Raw genomic sequence first — 19547 nt, forward strand, 5'->3', positions numbered from 1 at the left:
TTTCTTTTTCCTTTGGATAGAATTATTAAAACAAAAAAAAAATGATATTTGGGTGAGGATAATGAAACAAAGGGCAAAAAGTAAGTGGGCCCTTTCAATTTGCCAGGGGTAATGGCAGGTTGCTCCTGTCAAATGCAAGCCAGGGGTTATGCCAAGGTTTTGCTCCTGGCAAATTTGCCAGGGATGTCTGCCCCTGGCATAGTTTCCTGGCTAATTGCATGATTTCTTGTAGTGTTTTGAAGGGAGGTATACTAGAAAAATGGTGATCTATCGTGAATTTGTAAAAGCTACAGAGTGTAACTGTTAGAAAACTTTTTTTTTTTTTTTTTGAGAGAGTTAGAAAACTCTTATGATCACTGTGATTCTGACATATCTACCACGATATTAAATATAGTCTAAATCATCCAAACGCAATAAAATTGGTTCTGCAAACTTTAAAATCAATTATACGACCACAAAATACATGGAAGACTGATTGCATGCTTAAACAATTCTCGTTATATATAAATTAGATACTTATTTAGGGGTGATTTTTTCCTTTCATTTTTAACATTTATTTAACTATTTAAATTATTAATTAAAGACAGTTATTATTTCATTAGAACAAAAATAATTTGACTACTATAAGAACAATATTAAACATTATAAAAAAGAAATATTTTAATTTTGTTTATTAAAAATATGGGATCATTATGTATAAAATAAAAAATGTAGATTTGCCTAAATGTTCGTTTTATTTTTTTGGTACAAATTTGCTAAATTTTTTATATTCATACGTTTATGTTCTTTTGAATTGCTATCCATATTTTACCTTTTACTTGATTATAAATGAAATACATGAATTTTCCTTTTGTCCAAAAAATGTTCACTCGGAGAGTAATTGCTAGAATATTAGTTTCATGAATTTTTTTTTTAGGGAATTAGTTTCATGAATTGTTATTTATTAGTATGGCTGGAGTCGTTTTTCACATGTCTACCCTACTTGTGAGTTTTTATTACCAATCTGCCCCACTTGAAAATTTAAATACTAATATACCCTAGTTGAGATTTTGAAGCATGGGTATGCCAAATCAAATGGCGCACTCGAAGGTGACGTGGCAACGAGTTTGCCAATTGAAATGGCGGACTCGTGAAGACATTTTTCCTTCTTTTTTTTATTCATTTTTTTCTTTTTTTGTTGTTGTGGTTTTGTAGAATTATTTTTTTCAATTTTAATTATTAAAACCTAAAAACTTAAATTAAAAATGTTTTGAAAATAGACTAATAAAATTCATAATAAAATATAACAAAAATAATATTTTCATGAATGCACAATATAAAATACATAACAACAATAAAATTCATAATAAAAATGTTTTAAAAGATAGCACAATATAAAATACCAATTACATAAAAATAACTAGTTTTGTCTAGATTGTGGATAATTTTTTCGTGAATGTTCGGTCTCACAACATATTCTACATTTCCTTGAATTTCTTTCCACCGCGTCCATTTCAATCATAATGCGAGTACTATTTGGACAATATTTTTTCACTCTTTGCATTTAATGGAATGCTTCAAGGAGGCGGTTCTTCTATGCAATCATCTATCGACAACTTACAATCGGAAGAACCATGATGTCTCGTTCGTGACGTTAGACGTAGGGGATGTGGCACGTGCGGACATTTGTAGTTTTTATTTGCCGTAATAATTTTTTAATTTGTAATATTTTATTATGCATTTTATTAGTATATATTTTAATTATTTTTAATTATGTCATGTTTTAATAGTTAAAATAATATAATACCACAACAACAAAACAGGAAAAAACGAATAAAAAAAAGGAGGAAAAATGTCTCCACGAGTCCGCCATTTCAATTGGCAAACTCGTTGTCACGTCACCTTCGAGTGCGCCATTTGATTTGGCATACTCATGCTTCAAAATCTCAACTAGGGCATATTGGTATTTAATTTTTTAAGTGGGGCAGATTGGTAATAAAAACTCACAAGTAGGGTAGACATGTGAAAAACGACTCCAGCCATACTAATAAATAACAATTCATGAAACTAATTCCCTAAAAAAAAATCATGAAACTAATATTCTAGCAATTACTCTCCGAGTGAACATTTTTTGGACAAAAGGAAAATTCATGTATTTCATTTATAATCAAGTAAAAGGTAAAATATGGATAGCAATTCAAAAGAACATAAACGTATGAATATAAAAAATTTAACAAATTTGTACCAAAAAAATAAAAACTCACAAGTGGGGCAGACATGAAAAAAAAGCCTACCAAATCATTCGTATCTATTTCATTTCACTTCACATCACAGGTAATGAGAAGATTTTGAAACAAACGTCGAGGAGGTGGAACATGAGTGAGATATTTGTTCCTGGATTTGAGTGGATTCTTACTTTATTCTTTTGCTTTAATTTAATTTCATTCATTCGTTCATAATGTGAGGATTACTGTTTATGAGTCAACGGTGCGTATGAATGGATTAGACAGTGATGCGACTTTTGTTGTTAATATTGGAGTTTACATTTGATGTGACTCATTCACGAGTCACCACCATTCTACCACGGCGGGGGCTCGTTTTGCACTTTTGCTAGCTGTCTTCCTCCTCTTAAACATAAATACCACAAATAATCATTTCGATTTTTGAATGTGAAAGAAGGAAAAATCGAAATGATTAGTGATTTAAATTTGAAAATCGCTAAAACAACTAATAATTCTGAAAGAAGGTTATAATTTTTAATGTGAAAGAAGTGATACTTAATGATTAGAGTAGCAAATCAATATGGCACTCTCAAATAAATGTGAAATAATCATTAAATCTCTAATCATTAAAACAACTTAAATTTGAAACAATAATAAATGTGAAAGAAGGTTATAATTTTTAATGTATCGAAATTATAAAACAGAATTACATTGTGATTCATGTTGATTACTACCTCCGTCCCAATTTAATTGACCTACTTTGGTTTTTCACACAGATTAAGAAAAGTGTATAAATAAAGGGGAAAGTGGAATATATTGTATTGGAAATGATAAAAGTAGTATTATTTAGTGTTATATTGTATTGGGAATGATGAAAGTTGTATTGAAAATTGAAATGAGTCAGTTATTTTGGGACACTTTTTTTTAGAAAATGGGTCACTTATTCCGGGACGGAGGGAGTATCATATTCTTAGAATGATTAGTGATTTAAATTTGAAAATCGCTAACCTTTTGAAACATTAATAATCTCTTAAATCTATTTGAGAGTGCCATATTGATTTGCTACTTTAATTTTTTAGAAAATGGGTCACTTATTCCGGGACGGAGGGAGTATCATATTGATTCGTTAAAATTGTTCATCAATAAAAATATTAATTTTTTTTTTATATAAAGATTGATATGACAATAAATAAATAATTATTGTGACTTGATATAATAATAAATAAATATTAAAGATTGATATAATAATATTAAAAAAAATATAACGTTAAAAACTACTACTCCCTCCGTTTCAAAATGAGTGTCGCTTTAGCCAAAAATATTTGTTTCAAAATGAGTGTCGCTTTCAGTTCTAATGCAATAATAACTTTTTCTTTTCAATTGTACCCTCCAATTAATACTCTGCACACGACTTCCAAAGTATTACTTTTAAAACTAACCAATAGTTAATAAGGATAATTTGGTAAAATAACCATTCTCTTTCTCTTAATCATTGCATTTCTTAATATGTGTGTAAACACCTAAAACGACACTCATTTTGAAACGGAGGGAGTACTATTCAATTAAATTAATATAGTGCACAATCGTCCTCGTGAGCTCAGCTCAGTTGGTATGGACAATGCATAAAATATGCAAGGTCTAGGGGTTCAAACTCCGACCACCAAAAAAAATATAGTGTACAATCATTATATTCCGTAAGTAACTCGCTTTATGGTGAATATTATCAATTTTTATCCAACAAGTTGAATGTTACATCTGCATTGTTAGAAATTATGAGTTGATTTGTTAAAATATGAACTCTTATTTTGTTTAGATGCCAAATCAATCAACACTGATGAAATTTTGATATACATTATTTTTTGACACTTATTGATATATAACAATGTACTGCACATAATAGTTAAGAACAAATAGAAAACCTACTTTACATTTTACATACCTTCTTTCTCCCTTTTCTAGACCATTTTGAATCGTTTTAAGAACAAATATAAATAAATTGAATCATAAGAAGATATAGATTTTCCAGTTGTCGTGATCTTCTATCATGAAGACGGGCATAAAAAGTTTGTCATATTGCTACAAGTTGTTTTTTTATATATGTATATATTTTGATGGTTAAAACAAAACTCTTAATCAATGCACAACAGAAACGTGAAGGAGAAGATAAGAAATTATGAATGGATAAGAAAGTAAGAGGATGCACGTCAGGGAATTGAAACTGGAAATGTTTGAAGAAATACTACTTCAATTATTTTGCTTTATAAAAAATAAAAAAAGAATTACATTTGATATGTTGGTTAAGGAGTTACCGTTTGTAACTTCAATTTATAAAATTCAAATACTAATGGAGACTATTGTAAAATTATCATAAGTAGATTTAATTAATATTTTTTTATCACTTCCCTTTTTTTATTTTTATTTTATTTTTAAATCATACACTAGTTTGTTAGATTTTGACACTTATATATACATGTTTGTCAAAAAAAAAAATACTTGTTTGTGGCCCGTGTGTGTGGACAAAAAAGCTAGGGCCTGCACGTTCGGGAATTGAAGTAGATGTGTGCTTAAATTAAATCTTTAAATCATGTGTATCAACAAACAAACAACAATAAATCATATCAATAAGTGTCAAAAAATAATGTATATCAAAATTTACATCAGTGTTGATTGATTTGGCATCTAAACAAAATAAGAGTTGATATTTTAACAAATTATCCAGTTTCAATTCCCTGACGTGCATGCTCTTACTTTCTTATCCATTCATAATTTCTTATCTTCTCCTTCACGTTTCTGTTGCGCATTGATTAAGAGTTTTGTTTTAAACCATCAAAATATATACATATATAAAAAAACAACTTGTAGCAATATGACAAACTTTTTATGCCCGTCTTCATGATAGAAGATCACGACAACTGGAAAATCTATATCTTCTTATGATTCAATTTATGGCTTAAATATGGAAACCGTCCCTGCAAATATCTGGCGTTTTGGTTTTAGTCTTTATAAAAATATTTTTTTGGTTTTAGTCCTTGCAAATATAAAATATTTGGTTTTGGTCCTTGGTATTTTGTTTTAATCCTTGTAAAATCATTTCATATTGAAATTGGTCACTATAATATTCATTTTAGTCCTCATTTTGAGGGACTAAAATCAAATATTCTACATATTACAACGACCAAATCCAATATGAATCAATTTTACAAGGACTAAAACAAAATACCAAGGACCAAAACCAAATTTTTTATATTTGCAGGGACTAAAACCAAAAAAATATTTTTACAGGGACTAAAACCAAAATGTCAGATATTTGCAGGGACTATTTTCATATATAAGCCTTCAATTTATTTACTATATTTGTTCTTAAAACGATTCAAAATGGTCTAGAAAAGGGAGAAAGAAGATATGTAAAATGTAAAATAGGTTTTCTATTTGTTCTTAACTATTATGTGCAGTACATTAACAAGGTTATTATTTGAATGTCTAGTAGTCGAAGATATTGAAAATGTCAAAGAAAATGAAAGAAGATAGTGAAAATAACAATTGCTATAAATTATAGGGTTAAAAATGTTGTTGATTCCTATAAATATACCAACTTTTCGTTTTAGTCTTTCTAAGATTTTCTTTCAATGTTTAATCCCTATAAAATTTTCAATCATCACTTTTAGGCCTTATTTTTAAATCAACTCATGTGTAGACTTTGTATTTTTCAATAAAATTGAGTAGAATATTGTGAAAATCTCTCAAAAAAGAAATTTGAATTTTTTAACAAAACATTAATTAAATATGATTTCTTTTTGTCAAGTAGCCTAGTGGCTATAATTCACCTTTTTCAAGGTGAATAAGTGGGGGTATCCGGGGTTCGAACCCCGGCCCCTGCATATAACAATGCATGTCCCTGCCATATGAATTTTTAACCTCAAAAAAAATAATTAAAATTCATATTTAGTTCATGTTAATTTTTTTTGGGGAGATATTCTCGTTATAAATTTTTCTGCAATTTTATATTAAAAAATATGAGTTCTATGTAAGTTTGTTTAAAAAGAAGAACCAAAAGTGAAGATAGGGAACTTTTTGGAAACTAAAAATCGAATAAATTTTTTAGAGGGACCAAAATAAATAATTAGTATTATAGGGACCAAAAACATATTTAACCTTAATTTGTATGAGTTGTGTTACATGGTTAGTTTCATAAAATGTAAAAAAGTAATTAAAAATAGAATTGTATGTGTTGTCCTTTTTCTTACCTGAAACGATTTTGTTATAAACTTTATATTTGACCTAGTAGGAAGCGTGGTAGATACCAAGCCCGAGAAGCTTTCATTTTTCTGAGGTGAAAATTGAATGAATCGGGATTTTACTAGAGATCGATCTCCTCTTGTAGAAAAGGAATAGCTAGAGCTGTCAAAACGGACGGTCCGGCCCGTTTAGGCCCGGCCCGATCGGACAACGGGCTTTTTAGGGCCGGGCTAAAAAGCCCGGTTTAAATATGGGTTGGAATAATTGAGCCCGGCCCTACACGGGCTAACAGGCCAGCCCGGCCCGCACGTATCTAGTTTTTATTTTTATTTTTTCATTCTTTTTTTTTAAGAAACTTATTTATTTTTTTCATTCTTGTTATATTTCATGGATTAATAAGTTTTCATCTTGTTACCCAGGCAATTAAAGAAGGTGGTATTGATCTAGATGAATTTTCTAACAATTGGATTTCTAAGTTTGATAGAATTATTTCTGCATACATATGGTATTTATGCGAAAGTAAGCTTACACTTGTTAGTTTGTTTTCTGTTTTTTTATTTTTATTTAAATTTGTTTTTGCTGTTTAGAAAAACCTTCAAGTCATGTGACATCTGTACTTACACATATCCAACTGATAAAATTGACCAAAAGTTGATCAAATTTGAAGGGTATGCACTATTTTTTCAGCTTACGTACATGCTGCTCTGCTAAAAACAAAATATAAGCTGTGCTGAGCATTGCATTTTCAACTTACAGTTTATTACTTTCAAACTGATATTTCTGATTATGTATGTATACAATTTTGGACAAGAGTTTAAAGAAAAATCAAGAATTATGTATACAAATTATAAAATTCATATTAAAAAGCATATATGCTCAAACTCTTTATCACTTGAGGACCATTTCTGGAGTCGAGCTATAAATGGAAACAAGATACAAAAAAAAAAAATTGTATTTTTTGGCGGGCTGGCGGGCCGCCCGGAGCCCTAACGGGCCACGGGCTTTTTCGGGCCGCGCTAAAAAGCCCTGAAAAAATTCAGGCTGCAATTATTCGGCCCAGACCCTACATTTTATTCGGGCTTTCGGGCCGGCCCGTACGGCCCTGCCCATTTTGACAGCTCTAGGAATAGCAGTTTTCCCCATGATTTGGCCTCCCTTTCTTATACTTGCGAGTGGTTACTTGTTCTAAGTGACACCCGATTATTGGGTTTAGATACATTAATGTTTTACTAGTTCTTCAATTGTCACATGATTATTATTTCGATCCACTCATTATCATCTAAATCCATCAATTTTGCAAACCATAATTTTTAAGACATTTGTTAGCATGATCCAGTAGAATTGAGAAATTATGTCGTGTAACTGCAACTAGGGTTGGGAATAGGCCAGGTCAGACCAGACTTTGATAGGCTTGAGCCTGACCTACGGAATTTTTTCCAAGCCTGAGTCTAGCATATATGACCCTTCATAGGCCTATTTTTTTTGGCCTGGTCTGGCCTGAAAGTCTATTTAGAGGCCTACTTCAAAATAAAGTCATTAAATAGTCTATTTAATCTATTTCTAAATTGACCAAATTGGCCTTAAAGCCTATTTCACTGTAAGACTTGTCTATCACTATAAGGCCTTAAAAGCCTATTTCACTATAAGGCCTTAAAGCCTATTTAAAATAGTCAATAATTTGAGTTTTTTCTTGATTTTATGTTTAATATAAATTATACTTTAATATAAAAATAATAATAAGTTTTAATAGTTTACATAAATAGGCCGGTCTATCACGCTTAGTAGGCTTTTTTGATATCCTAAACTTGGCTTATTTATTTAAATAGGCTTTTTCAAAAGCCTAAATCTAACCCTTTTCATAAACAGGTCAGACCAGTTCGGTCCTAAACATGTCAGGTCGTAGGTCTCTATAAGCTGGCCTGACTTATTCCCAACTCTAACCGCAACTCTTATTATATAAGGCTCTTTGCAACTCTTCATGAAATGTGGATTATGTGGTAGAATTCTCTCATTGTGGTTTTGGACTTTCAGGTTAATTCAATCAAATTTAATTATAAAAAAAATAAAGGATAACTAATAAGTAAACTTATGACAAACAAGGTTATAATATATGTTGTTTAAAATGTAGGCGTCCGATAATCTAATTGATTGAATTTCTTTTATTTAAGATTTATTTATTTTATGAATTAAGTTACAACAACAACAACAACAACAACATCCAAGCCATATCCCACTAAGTGGGGTCGGCTACATGGATCAAATGACGCCATAGTGTTCTATCAAAAATCATAGTTGGATCCAACTCGTTGACGTCTAAATCTTTTCTAATGGTTTATCGAATGGTTTTCATAGGTCTTCCTCTACCTCTTTTGACCCGCCTCTCCTCCATCTGATCTACTCTTCTTACAACGGCATTTACGGGTCTTCTCTCTACATGTCCAAATCATCTAAGCCTATTTTCTACCAACTTTTCTACTATAGGTGCTACCCCCACTCTCTCTCTAATGGTGTCATTCCTAATCCTATCAAGTCTAGTCTTACCACTCATCCAACGCAACATCCTCATTTCCGCTACACTTACTTTACTCTCGTGTTGGCTCTTAACCGCCCAACACTCCGTACCATACAACATTGCCGGTCTGACTGCTGTCCGATAGAACTTTCCTTTCAGCTTAAGTGGTACTTTCTTATCGCACAAAACTCCTGAGGCTCTTCTCCATTTCAACCATCCAGCTTGAATACGATGATGTACATCAGCTTCTATTTCTCCGTCATTTTGTACTATGGACCCAAGATATTTAAACCGTGTAACTTGGGGTATGATATGATCTCCAACTTTCACCTCCAAGGTAGACCCACTTTTCCTATTGCTGAAGTTACATTCCATATACTCCGTCTTGCTTCTACTCACGCAGAAGCAATACGCTTCTAAGGCTTGCCTCCAAGTCTCTAGCCTCCCATTTAACTCCTCCCTCGACTCACCAAGCTAGACTACATCATCTGCAAAAAGCATACATCTCGGTGCTAACTCTTGGATATGTTCTGTCAGTACATCCAAAACTAAAGTAAAAAGATAAGGACTTAGGGTTGACCCTTGGTGCAGTCCTATTGCTATGGGAAAATCTATGGTATCCCTATCCTGCATCCTCACACTAGTCGAAGCTCCCTCATACATATCCTGGATAGCTCTAATATAGGAAATCCTCACCCCTTTCTTCTCCAAGGCTTTCCACAAAATCTCTCTAAGTACTCTATCATACGCCTTCTCCAAATCAATGAAAACTAAGTGTAAGTCTTTTTTATCCGTCCGATATCGCTCCATCACGAGTCGAAGTAAGTAGATCGCTTCCATAGTCGACCTCCTAGTCATAAAACCAAATTGGTTATCCGTAACGTGGGTCTCTTTTCTTAGTCTTCGCTCAATTACCCTTTCCCATAACTTCATGGTATGACTCATTAGCTTAATTCCCCTATAATTCGCGCAATGTTGTATATCCCCTTGTTCTTATAGATTGTAATTAAGGTGCTTCTTCTCCAATCGTCTGGCATTTTCTTCGTCCTTATAATCTCGTTGTAAAGTTTTGTGACCCAGACAATTCCTCTATCGCCAAGACTTTTCCACACTTCGATAGGTATGTTGTCCGGCCCAACTGCGTTGCCATTACTCATCCTTTTCAATGCTTCTTTCACCTCGTGCTCCTGAATCCGACGATAATAGTTATAGTTTCGGTCCTCCTCTCTGATGTCTAACATGTTAGTGTCTGGTTAGATCTCATATCCTTCATTAAATAAGTTGTGGAAATACTTTTTCCATCTATCCTTAATATCTCTTTCTTGCACCAAAACTCTACCCTCTTCATCCTTAATACACTTCACTTGGTCCAGGTCTCTTGTCTTTCGTTCTCGTCCCTTCGCAAGCTTGTATATAGATTTCTCCCCCTCCTTGGTACCTAAAGATTGGTATAATCCTTCAAATGCTTGAGTTCTTGCTTCGCTCACCGCCTTCTTAGCCTCTTTCCTAGTTATCTTATATTTATCCCAAGTTTTGACATTTTTACACTTAGACCAATCTTTAAAACATTCTCTCTTGATCTGAACTTTACTCTGAATATTGTCATTCCACCACCAAAACTCTTTACTCCTAGGTCTAAAACCTCTAGATTCTCCCAATGTCTCTTTTGCCACCTTCTTAATCTCATGAGTCATCCTCTCCCACATATCATTAGCGCTTCCATGTGGTTGCCTGAAACCTCCCTCTGATATCTTGTGTTGGAATATCATTTGTTTGTCACCCTTTAAATGCCACCACTTGATTCGCGGAGCCCTGCTACGGTCTATTCTATTTTCCCTCCTCTTAACCCTTACATCCATCACCATTACTCTATGTTGGGTAGTTAAACCCTCTCCAAGTATGACTTTACTGTCTAAACAGATCTTCCTGTCTATTTTCCTAATGAGAAAGAAATCGATCTGAGAACATGAGGCCCCACTCTTGTAAGTGATGAGATGCTCATCTCTTTTCCTAAAACACGTATTTGCTATAGTAAGATCAAAAGCTGATGAAAAATCTAAGATGGAATTACCCTCCGCATTTACCTCCCCGAGACCATACCCCCCATGCACGCCCTCGAAAACCCTCCCTACATGCCCATTCAAATCCCCTCCTAGAGAAATCTTTTCTCTTAATGGGATATCCTGAATTAACCCTTCTAGCTCCTCCAAAAACTTTACTTTAAGGTGTTCTTCTAATCCTACCTGAGGTGCATAAGCGCTAATTACGTTAAAGGTGTCTTGATCCACTACAAACTTTAGGGCTATAATCTGATCTCCTATCCTTTTAACATCCACAATATCTTTCTTCCACTCCTTATCCACAATGATGCCTACCCCATTGCTCGATCTAACTTCGCCCGTGTACCAAAGTTTAAATCCTAAACTATCTAATTCTTTCGCCTTTTTCCCCACCCACTTAGTTTCTTGTAGGCACATAAAATTAATCCTCCTCCTAGTCATAGTGTCTACTACTTCCATAGATTTACCCGTAAGAGTACCTATATTCCATGTTCCAAAACGAATCCTACTCCCATGAACTAGCTTCTTTACCCGCACCCGTTCACGAAGATGTGTGAACCCTTGCTTATTTTTCACTACATCCTGGCGGCGATGCAGCGGCCCTTGCTCATTTGACACTGTACTCGAGCTATACAGCGCGTTGCTTCCGGGCAACGACCTAACATTCTCACTATTTCGTATTTGGTCCATGTCATAGAGATTCGACAAAGTTTCACGTTGAATTAAGTTAACAATTTAAAATTGAAAGAAAAAATATAAGCTATAAATTAATTTTTAAAAAATAAAATGTTATGAGGTGGTAAAAATAAGCTTGGAAGAAATGATAGCATCAAAATAAGAAGATTTTTATTATTCAAGCTAAAATTATAATTGAGGAGTTGCTTTATATTGATTATATTTCAAACGGACAAACTTTTTACAACTATAATAACAAAGATTAAAGAATCCTGCTCTTTACCCAAACAGGTTTGCTCACTCCCAAAGTAAAATATCAAATTGCCCCTACGCATGTTAAGTTACGCTAGTACAATTATTAACGTATGTTAAGTTACGTTACGTATGTTAACATGCGTTAGTGTTATTTGTTGAAAGACACTGCGCATGTTAACATGCGTTAGTGTTATTTGTAAATAAAAAAAACACGCATGCTAACATGCGTTAGTGTAATGCAGTGCGTGAGTTAACTCACGTTGCCATTTGCACTGGCGTGAGTTAACTCACGTTCATAGCAGAAACAGAAACTGCATTAAATAGGATGAGTTTTGAGGATACATAACCTGTTCTTTGATGCTTGATGAGCGTTGAAACTTGTTTCCTGACTATTTGCAATGATTTGGAGTTGAGATTATGACCCAAAAATACGCACTTTTAGGGTTTTTGGAGGTGGAGGGAAAGAAAAATGGTGTTTTGGGCTTGCATGCTGAGTTTTGAACTAAAAACGGCACTTTGCGTGACTTAACTCACGCTATGTGACTTAAGTCACGCTGCGCATATTAAGTCACGTAGCGCATGTTAAGTTGTGTAAGGGTAATTTGGTCTTTTACTTTAAGAATGAGCGAAATCATTTGGGTAAAGAGCACGATTCAAGAGAAAAAATGGAGATGAATTTAATCCTTTTAACATTAGAATGATAAAGGATTAAAATAGAATGAAGTGATATGCTTTTTCTTTTTTTTTGAATAAGAACGAAGCGATATTACTCCCTCCGTCCTTATATCTAAGTATCCATTTGATTTTATTTTTCTCCCTAAATGTAAACCCTTTTTTAAATTATTAGATGCATTTATTATTTTTTTCCTAAACATACCCCTAATTAATACTACTATCTTGTCTTGAAATATGAAAAGTCAAGTTTAATACACATACAAACAAAGAACAATTTTGTAATATTCACACATAAAACTGACACATTAATTACACTAACAATTTTTTTTTAAGAAATGTGAAAAAAGCAATGAATGCAGGACTGAGGGAACAGTAGTAGTATTAAAAAGATATGAATGCATGGCGGATAAATTATTGGAATGTTGAAATAATACTCCGTATTAGCTACAAAAGGGCCCACAGACACTGTGTACGGCAATATTGAGACAACACGCAACTTCCGTAAATTTAGGTTTTAATGTCAAATGTTGATTGATGTCTTCCAACTCATTCTCAATGCTACTCCCTCCGTCCCGAAATATCTGAGCCAGTTTGGTTTTTTGCACAGATTAAAAAAATGTATAAATAAAGGGGAAAATGGAATATACTCCTATTGAATTGAGAATGATGAAAGTAGTATTAATTAGAGTTATATTGTACTGGGAATGATGAAAGTTGTATTGAAAATTGAAATGACTCAATTATTTTGGGACACTTTTTTTTAGTAAATGAGTCAGATATTCCGGGACGGAGGGAGTAATATTCTTGAGCTCCGGCCTCTGTGACCCTGCTTTTCAGTCCCCCATTGTCTTTTATCTAATTATGGGTTTTAATTATACTCCCTCCGTCCCTTGATGTAACCACACATTTGATTTTATTGTTGTCCCTAAATATAACCCCCTTTTCAAATTACTAGATGCATTCATTACTTTTTTCCTAAACATACCCTTAATTAATACTACTAACTTGTCTTGAAATATGAGTACTCAAATTTAATACACATAAAAACAAAGGACAATTTGATACTCCCTCCGGTCCTATTTATAAGAAACATTTGACTTTTTTGGTTCATTGTATAAAGGATGTATTTGGTCTATATCCTAGACAAGATACATCAATTACTCAATGAATCTAAAAAGTCAACTTTTTCTTATAAATAGGACCGGAGGGAGTAATATTAATACATAAAACAGACACATTAATTACACTGACAACTTTTCTTAAGAAATGTGAAAAATGCAAAGGAGAGTTACATTAAGGGACGGAGGGAGTAAATAATTATATCCTCCATTGTATCAATCGATTTGATATACTCGCTCCGGTCACTAAGCAAAAATCAACTTTTTAAGTTCATTTAATAAATGATGTTATAATACTGATTGGAGGGAGTATATGCAAATAATTGTACACATGTATTCACCTATTCTTTTAAATTGTTATGTGCTCACGGTGTGATTTTTTTTTTTTTTGACGAATATATTGAATCAAATTAGACCTCGTAGAAATCTGTGAAGATAATTTATAAACTATCATACAAAAGTGACATTATAATGTGAATTATTATCCTTCAAAAAAAAAATGTGAATTAATTAGATGCATCTATAAAAAGATTTTACATTGTCGACGCATAGAAATTAACTTCTTTTATCGAATAAATCTCTATCATTTTAAATATATTTATATAAAAGCGCGCACGTCCTATGCTCTTCATTTTGGAATTAATGCGATGTAGAAAAATATAATTTGTGGGTGGGGGGTGGGGGTGTGTGTGGAAGGAGATAGATCAATTATGCAAAAGAAGCAATCAGGAGAAAGGGATATGTGCAACAAGCCGTGGCCCATTAAGTTATTCATTACTTAGGGCCCAGCTAACACCAGAATATTGATGTTCACACTTCAATGATTGCTAAAAAACACCAGTATTTTACGAAAATAACCCTTCAGCAGTTAACTACGGATGAACTAAATCGGCAGTAGTTAAATATCGATGTGGTTATTTTCCATCTAAAGTAGACTGCCGCGGAGTTTCAAACCTGAAAATTTCCATCAAAAACCACACTTTCTATATTGCTTTTCTGGCTGACTTCCATCTCCGCCACCAGTTCGTCACCTTTCATTTCTAAAAGGTGACTCTTTCTTCAAAACAGAGTACACATGCCACAAGATCACTCTCGCCGTCTCTTGCAACTACCTCTTCTATGCACCTTGAACATATGTGCACACACCAATAGTAATTTACGCATCCCGTTTTACATAGAGAGCATCTCATATCAGTATGAAAACTATCAAAAGAAACTCTTTTTCTCTTTATTTGCTTCGTCCCGCTAGGTGTCTCCTTGTTCCTCTTCCAATGTCACAACTTAATCCATTGACTAGGTTCTATTCTACATGAGCAATAGGTTCCTTTCATATCAGTTAGAAACGTGTATTATCATGGACTGGGTTCCGCGGGAATGCTTAGGTTTGTATAGTGCTCATTATGATGGAAAATTTCGGGTTTTAAGCTCTGCGGCAGGAAAATAACCACATCGGCAGTTAGCTACCGCCGGTTTAGTTCATCGGTAGTTAACAGCCGAAGAGTTATTTTCGTAAAATACTAGTGTTTCTTAGCAAACATTGAAGTGTGAACAACAATATTCCTAACACCAAAGACCTGTTACAGATTTGAATCAATCTGCAGTCACGTCATTGCACAACACATATTAGAGAATTTATTTTTCCACTATGTTTGTTTCTTGCACGTTCTCTAATATTTTTACTTTGCTCTCGTTTACGTTATATAATTTGAACCGAAAATGATTTGTTCGGCTTAGAAATCCATATATAGTCTCTTCTAGGGGAGTCTTGTTCATGGAATTTTTTCACGATTTTACGATCAAATTTTGAAAGAGACAGTTATTGTCGTTTGAAAACCTTTTTATTAATCCAGAGTCGTCTGAAACACAAGAAACACACTAAAGCAATAGGTTAAAATGATTAATACAATTTTAAATTGACTATCTCCGTAGCAAACATGTTCAGTCTACGTGTTTACGCAATTCATACTACACAATCCAAACTTGTTTTTCCCATGATTGTTTGGCAAAAGGAGAATGTATAAAGGGCGTACATATTTCATAATTCGGAAAAACGAAAAACTTCAAATTTTATATTCCGAACTCCGCCAACATGTTTCAAAGTAGGATATATATGAAGTGTTCAAATTATTAAATCCGTTATACTTATTTTTTTGGATTTTAGAATTCGAATTTGTTGAAAAAAAAAAACATTTTTCCATAAAAAAATATAGGACAAAGCCTCATTTTGGATTATATAATCCAAAAATTCAATGATATTTTTGAAATTTTTTGAGGACGTGTGAGTAGGGTGGAAAAAGAAAATATCCACATGTTAAATAAATAAGGGTCTTGCTAACCAGTGTCCCCAGGGCAATGGTTAAAGAAAATATAAATAGAAAATTTTCACTGAAAATATAAGTTTTGACTTTAGATTAAGTAATACTCCATCCGTCCCTATATCTAAGCATCCATTTGACTTTATTTTTGTCCCTAAATGTAAACTCCTTTTCAAATTACTAGATGCATTTAATATATTTTTTTTTCTAAACATACCCCTAATTAATACTACTATCTTGTTTTGAAATTTGAAAAGTCAAATTCGATACACATACAAACAAAGGATAATTTGGTAATATTAACACAAAAAACAGACACATTAATTACAGTTACAACTTTTCTTAAGAAATGTGAAAAAACCAAAGGGAGTTTACATATAGGGATGAATGAAGTAATTACACAATTTTTTATAAAAAAGTTACTTGTTTTAATTGCCTAACCAATGTCTTCAAGACACTGTTTAGCATTCTCCAATAAAGAATGACCCCAAAAGAAGAAGTGGATTGTTTGTGTGTAATTTTTGAGTGATGACCCAATTTAGTCTTATATTTTTCTCGTGATCCAAGTTAATTCTCGACAAATAAATCAAACTAGTCATTGAGATTTTTTAACTGGAAATAAATGGGTCCATTTGCTATAATGATTCAAAGACTAATCTGTCCGAGCGCAGATCTGCTCCAGTTTCTTTTTGCTCCAGTTTTTCGGTTTGCTTGACTGATATGTGACATGTGGCAAATATGATTTCAACGGTCCAGATTTTAAAACAACACTAGTCTTTGTTGAAACAAAAAATCAGAGAAGCATGGTTACGCTTTACACATTCTTCTCCCTCTTCTCCTATCAACAGTGCTTCGTCTACTCCTCCGCCTACTCCTTCGCCTTTCCTCCACTCTTCTCACTCTCTTCTGGTTCAAATTTCAATTGTGCTGGACCGCTCTTCTTTGTTTCAACTGTGCTTCGCCGCGTCGCTTTCGATACAAACTCAAAAATGTATCGTTGAATTTACCCCTTTCCGATCTGCTCCAATTTCCTACAGATCCAATCATCTCAATCTCTCCGATTCGTCGTCATGTTTTCCATTTCCCCTTTTTCAAAGATTTGGGAACAAATTTTGCAGAAAGATTTAAGGAAAAAAAACCACATAATCAAACATAATCAAAATAGTGAAATTGAGCACTGTTGAAATGCAAAATAGGGAGAAAAGCGGATGAGCTCAGTTGAAACACAGAAGAGGAAGAACATCGTATGGGAGAAGAAGAGAGAAGAGGAAGAATTATGCACGTTGAAACGGAAAGAGAGAGAGACAGAGGAGCACACAGGGAGAACGGTGCAACACTGATTTTGTTTTTAAATCTGAACCGTGGAAACCAAATTTAACACGTGTCAAACATCGATAAAATAAACTGGGAAACTGGACAAGTTACCAACTGGAGCAGATCTGCGCTCAATTTGTCCTATGTATAAAAACGTTAGGTACTAAAGTGGGTATTATTGTGCAAAAGACTAAATTAGGTCGTGAAAAAATTATGAGAGACTATAAATTGAATCAGATTTTTTTTTATTTGTAAACTTATTTAGAGTTTACCATACAATTTAGAATCTTACTTCATCTGATGTTAAATATAAACCAAAATTTCAACCAAATACATCAACCTTAATTTTTTTTTATTACAATTAAACCTTAATTCTATCCATGAAGATAAAGACATCACTTTAATCTTTGTTGCTTTTAGTTGAATATCCCATGAATACTTGATGCTTCTTGTTTATGCCCAGCACATGGGTGCTTCTTGATTATTTGCTTTCGACTTTGAAAATAAAATCAACAAGGATTCAAGTCAAGTCTTCGTGAATAAAAATATCTAAAGGATAGACATTTGATTAAACAATATTCTTCAAGACTGAACAATAATTGCAGGTGCTCAATTTTTTTTTTTTGTTGGTGCATGGTGCTTATAATTTTTATTTATCGTATAAAAATTTGGAGTTGCTTGTTTTTTGATGCAGACGAAATTGGTAAACTCCGTCTAAAACTCACATACAGGTTACGAGGTTTAGATTTAAACACTATCTAATCAATGTTATTGTCTGTTGAGCTAAAAGACTGGTAGTTTCTTGCTTGTTATGCTTTCAAAGGGTGAAAATATAAATTTTGTCTACAATTTTATTATTAAATTTTGTGAAGAGAGCAGATACAGAATTTCTTTTTCTTTGTATCTAATTATGCTTTCAAAGGCATGAAATATGGAGAAGAAAACATGGAAAGATAAGTTAGAGCAAACATAAAAAGAAGAAACAATAGTTATTTGTCTAGTTGTCTTTAGAAAGACACATTGAACGTACATCTTTGTAAGTTGGAGATGGAAAAACATAACATAAACTTATTCTGGTTGCAGTCGTGCGGGATTGAGAATTCCTGCATTTAAGTAAAACTATAAAAATAATAAGATGAAGTTTGTATGAAAAAAAAAAGAGATTAAGAGAGAAGTGCTTAAAAGCCAAACTGCATGATCATGTAGTTGACTTCAACTGCAAGTAATATCCAAATCCGCAGTTGTGCATGTGATGTTGGTGTGAGGCTCTTTAAATTTTCTATGAATATTTTATGTTTGTCTATACCCTATAAATTGCAAATAGTTTTTATGTTTGATAAATGCTTTATATCATTATATGGAATTGTGGACTATGTAGTATAATACTTGTATCACGCATGGAACTCACTTGCAGGGGTGCTGCTATACGGCACGAGGACTCAACGCACGAAAGTAGCACAACTTGTTCCACAGCACCCAATTTACTTTATTAATGGATTTGTTTTTAGTTTATTGATGCTTTTCATATACAATATATATAGTAAAAGAAAAAAAAAACAATGCTACCAAAGCAATAACATCATACATAATCCACGTTCCACGGGGTAAGACACATGCAAAAGTTGATTTGGAGAACCATCTTGAAGTGAGGTGTTTTTTTGTGATTTCTTATTTTCTTATAAGAAAGATCCAGCAGAGGCAGAATTTGTCATTTTGTGTCAAATCAAAATTAGAAAAAATAACTAACACTTTGTTTGGTAGAAGAGAAAGGCTGAAGAGAGAGATATCAAAGAGAGAAATAGGGGAGAAACTAGCATTTTCTCTTGTTTGGCACACACATGAAAGAGAGAAGAGAGACAAATTTGAGATGGGGCCCACATGTTTTTTCTTCTCTCCAAAACAGCAGAGAAAGTCTAGAGAAGTTGCTCATTTTAGTATTTTTACCTTTTCACCCTTTAATTTGTGATGTAGTGCAACACGCCTATGTTGTTGTTTTTTTTTTTTTTTTGAAAGAACGCCTATGTTGTTGTTATTATATCATCATGTGACTTTCTTTTTTTCCTGGGTTCATTTAATTAATATTAATAAACCATTAATTATTTTATTGATTAAATTATAATTAAGTAAAAATAAAATAAACTCAGTTTAATAATTGAGGCATTTCAATTAATTAATTAAATTAAAAT

At 32.9% G+C, this 19547-nt stretch overlaps 1 protein-coding gene across 1 annotated transcript; it reads right to left on the reverse strand.

Annotated features, from left to right (window-relative positions):
- Positions 1 to 10202: 10202 nt before the first annotated feature.
- On the reverse strand, positions 10203 to 11699 carry LOC146924712 (uncharacterized). Its single transcript, XM_085711887.1, has one exon. The coding sequence runs from the start codon at positions 11697 to 11699 to the stop codon at positions 10203 to 10205; it is 1497 nt and encodes a 498-aa protein (XP_085568013.1).
- Positions 11700 to 19547: the final 7848 nt, after the last annotated feature.

This window comes from Medicago sativa, chromosome 5, assembly GCF_051527215.1.
Source record: "Medicago sativa cultivar Bolivia chromosome 5, Bolivia_mono, whole genome shotgun sequence".
NCBI lineage: Eukaryota > Viridiplantae > Streptophyta > Magnoliopsida > Fabales > Fabaceae > Medicago > Medicago sativa.

Excerpts from the sequence above, each read along its gene's own strand:
- LOC146924712 (XM_085711887.1), bottom strand. The coding sequence starts at position 11,699 with ATGGACCAAATACGAAATAGTGAGAATGTTAGGTCGTTGCCCGGAAGC.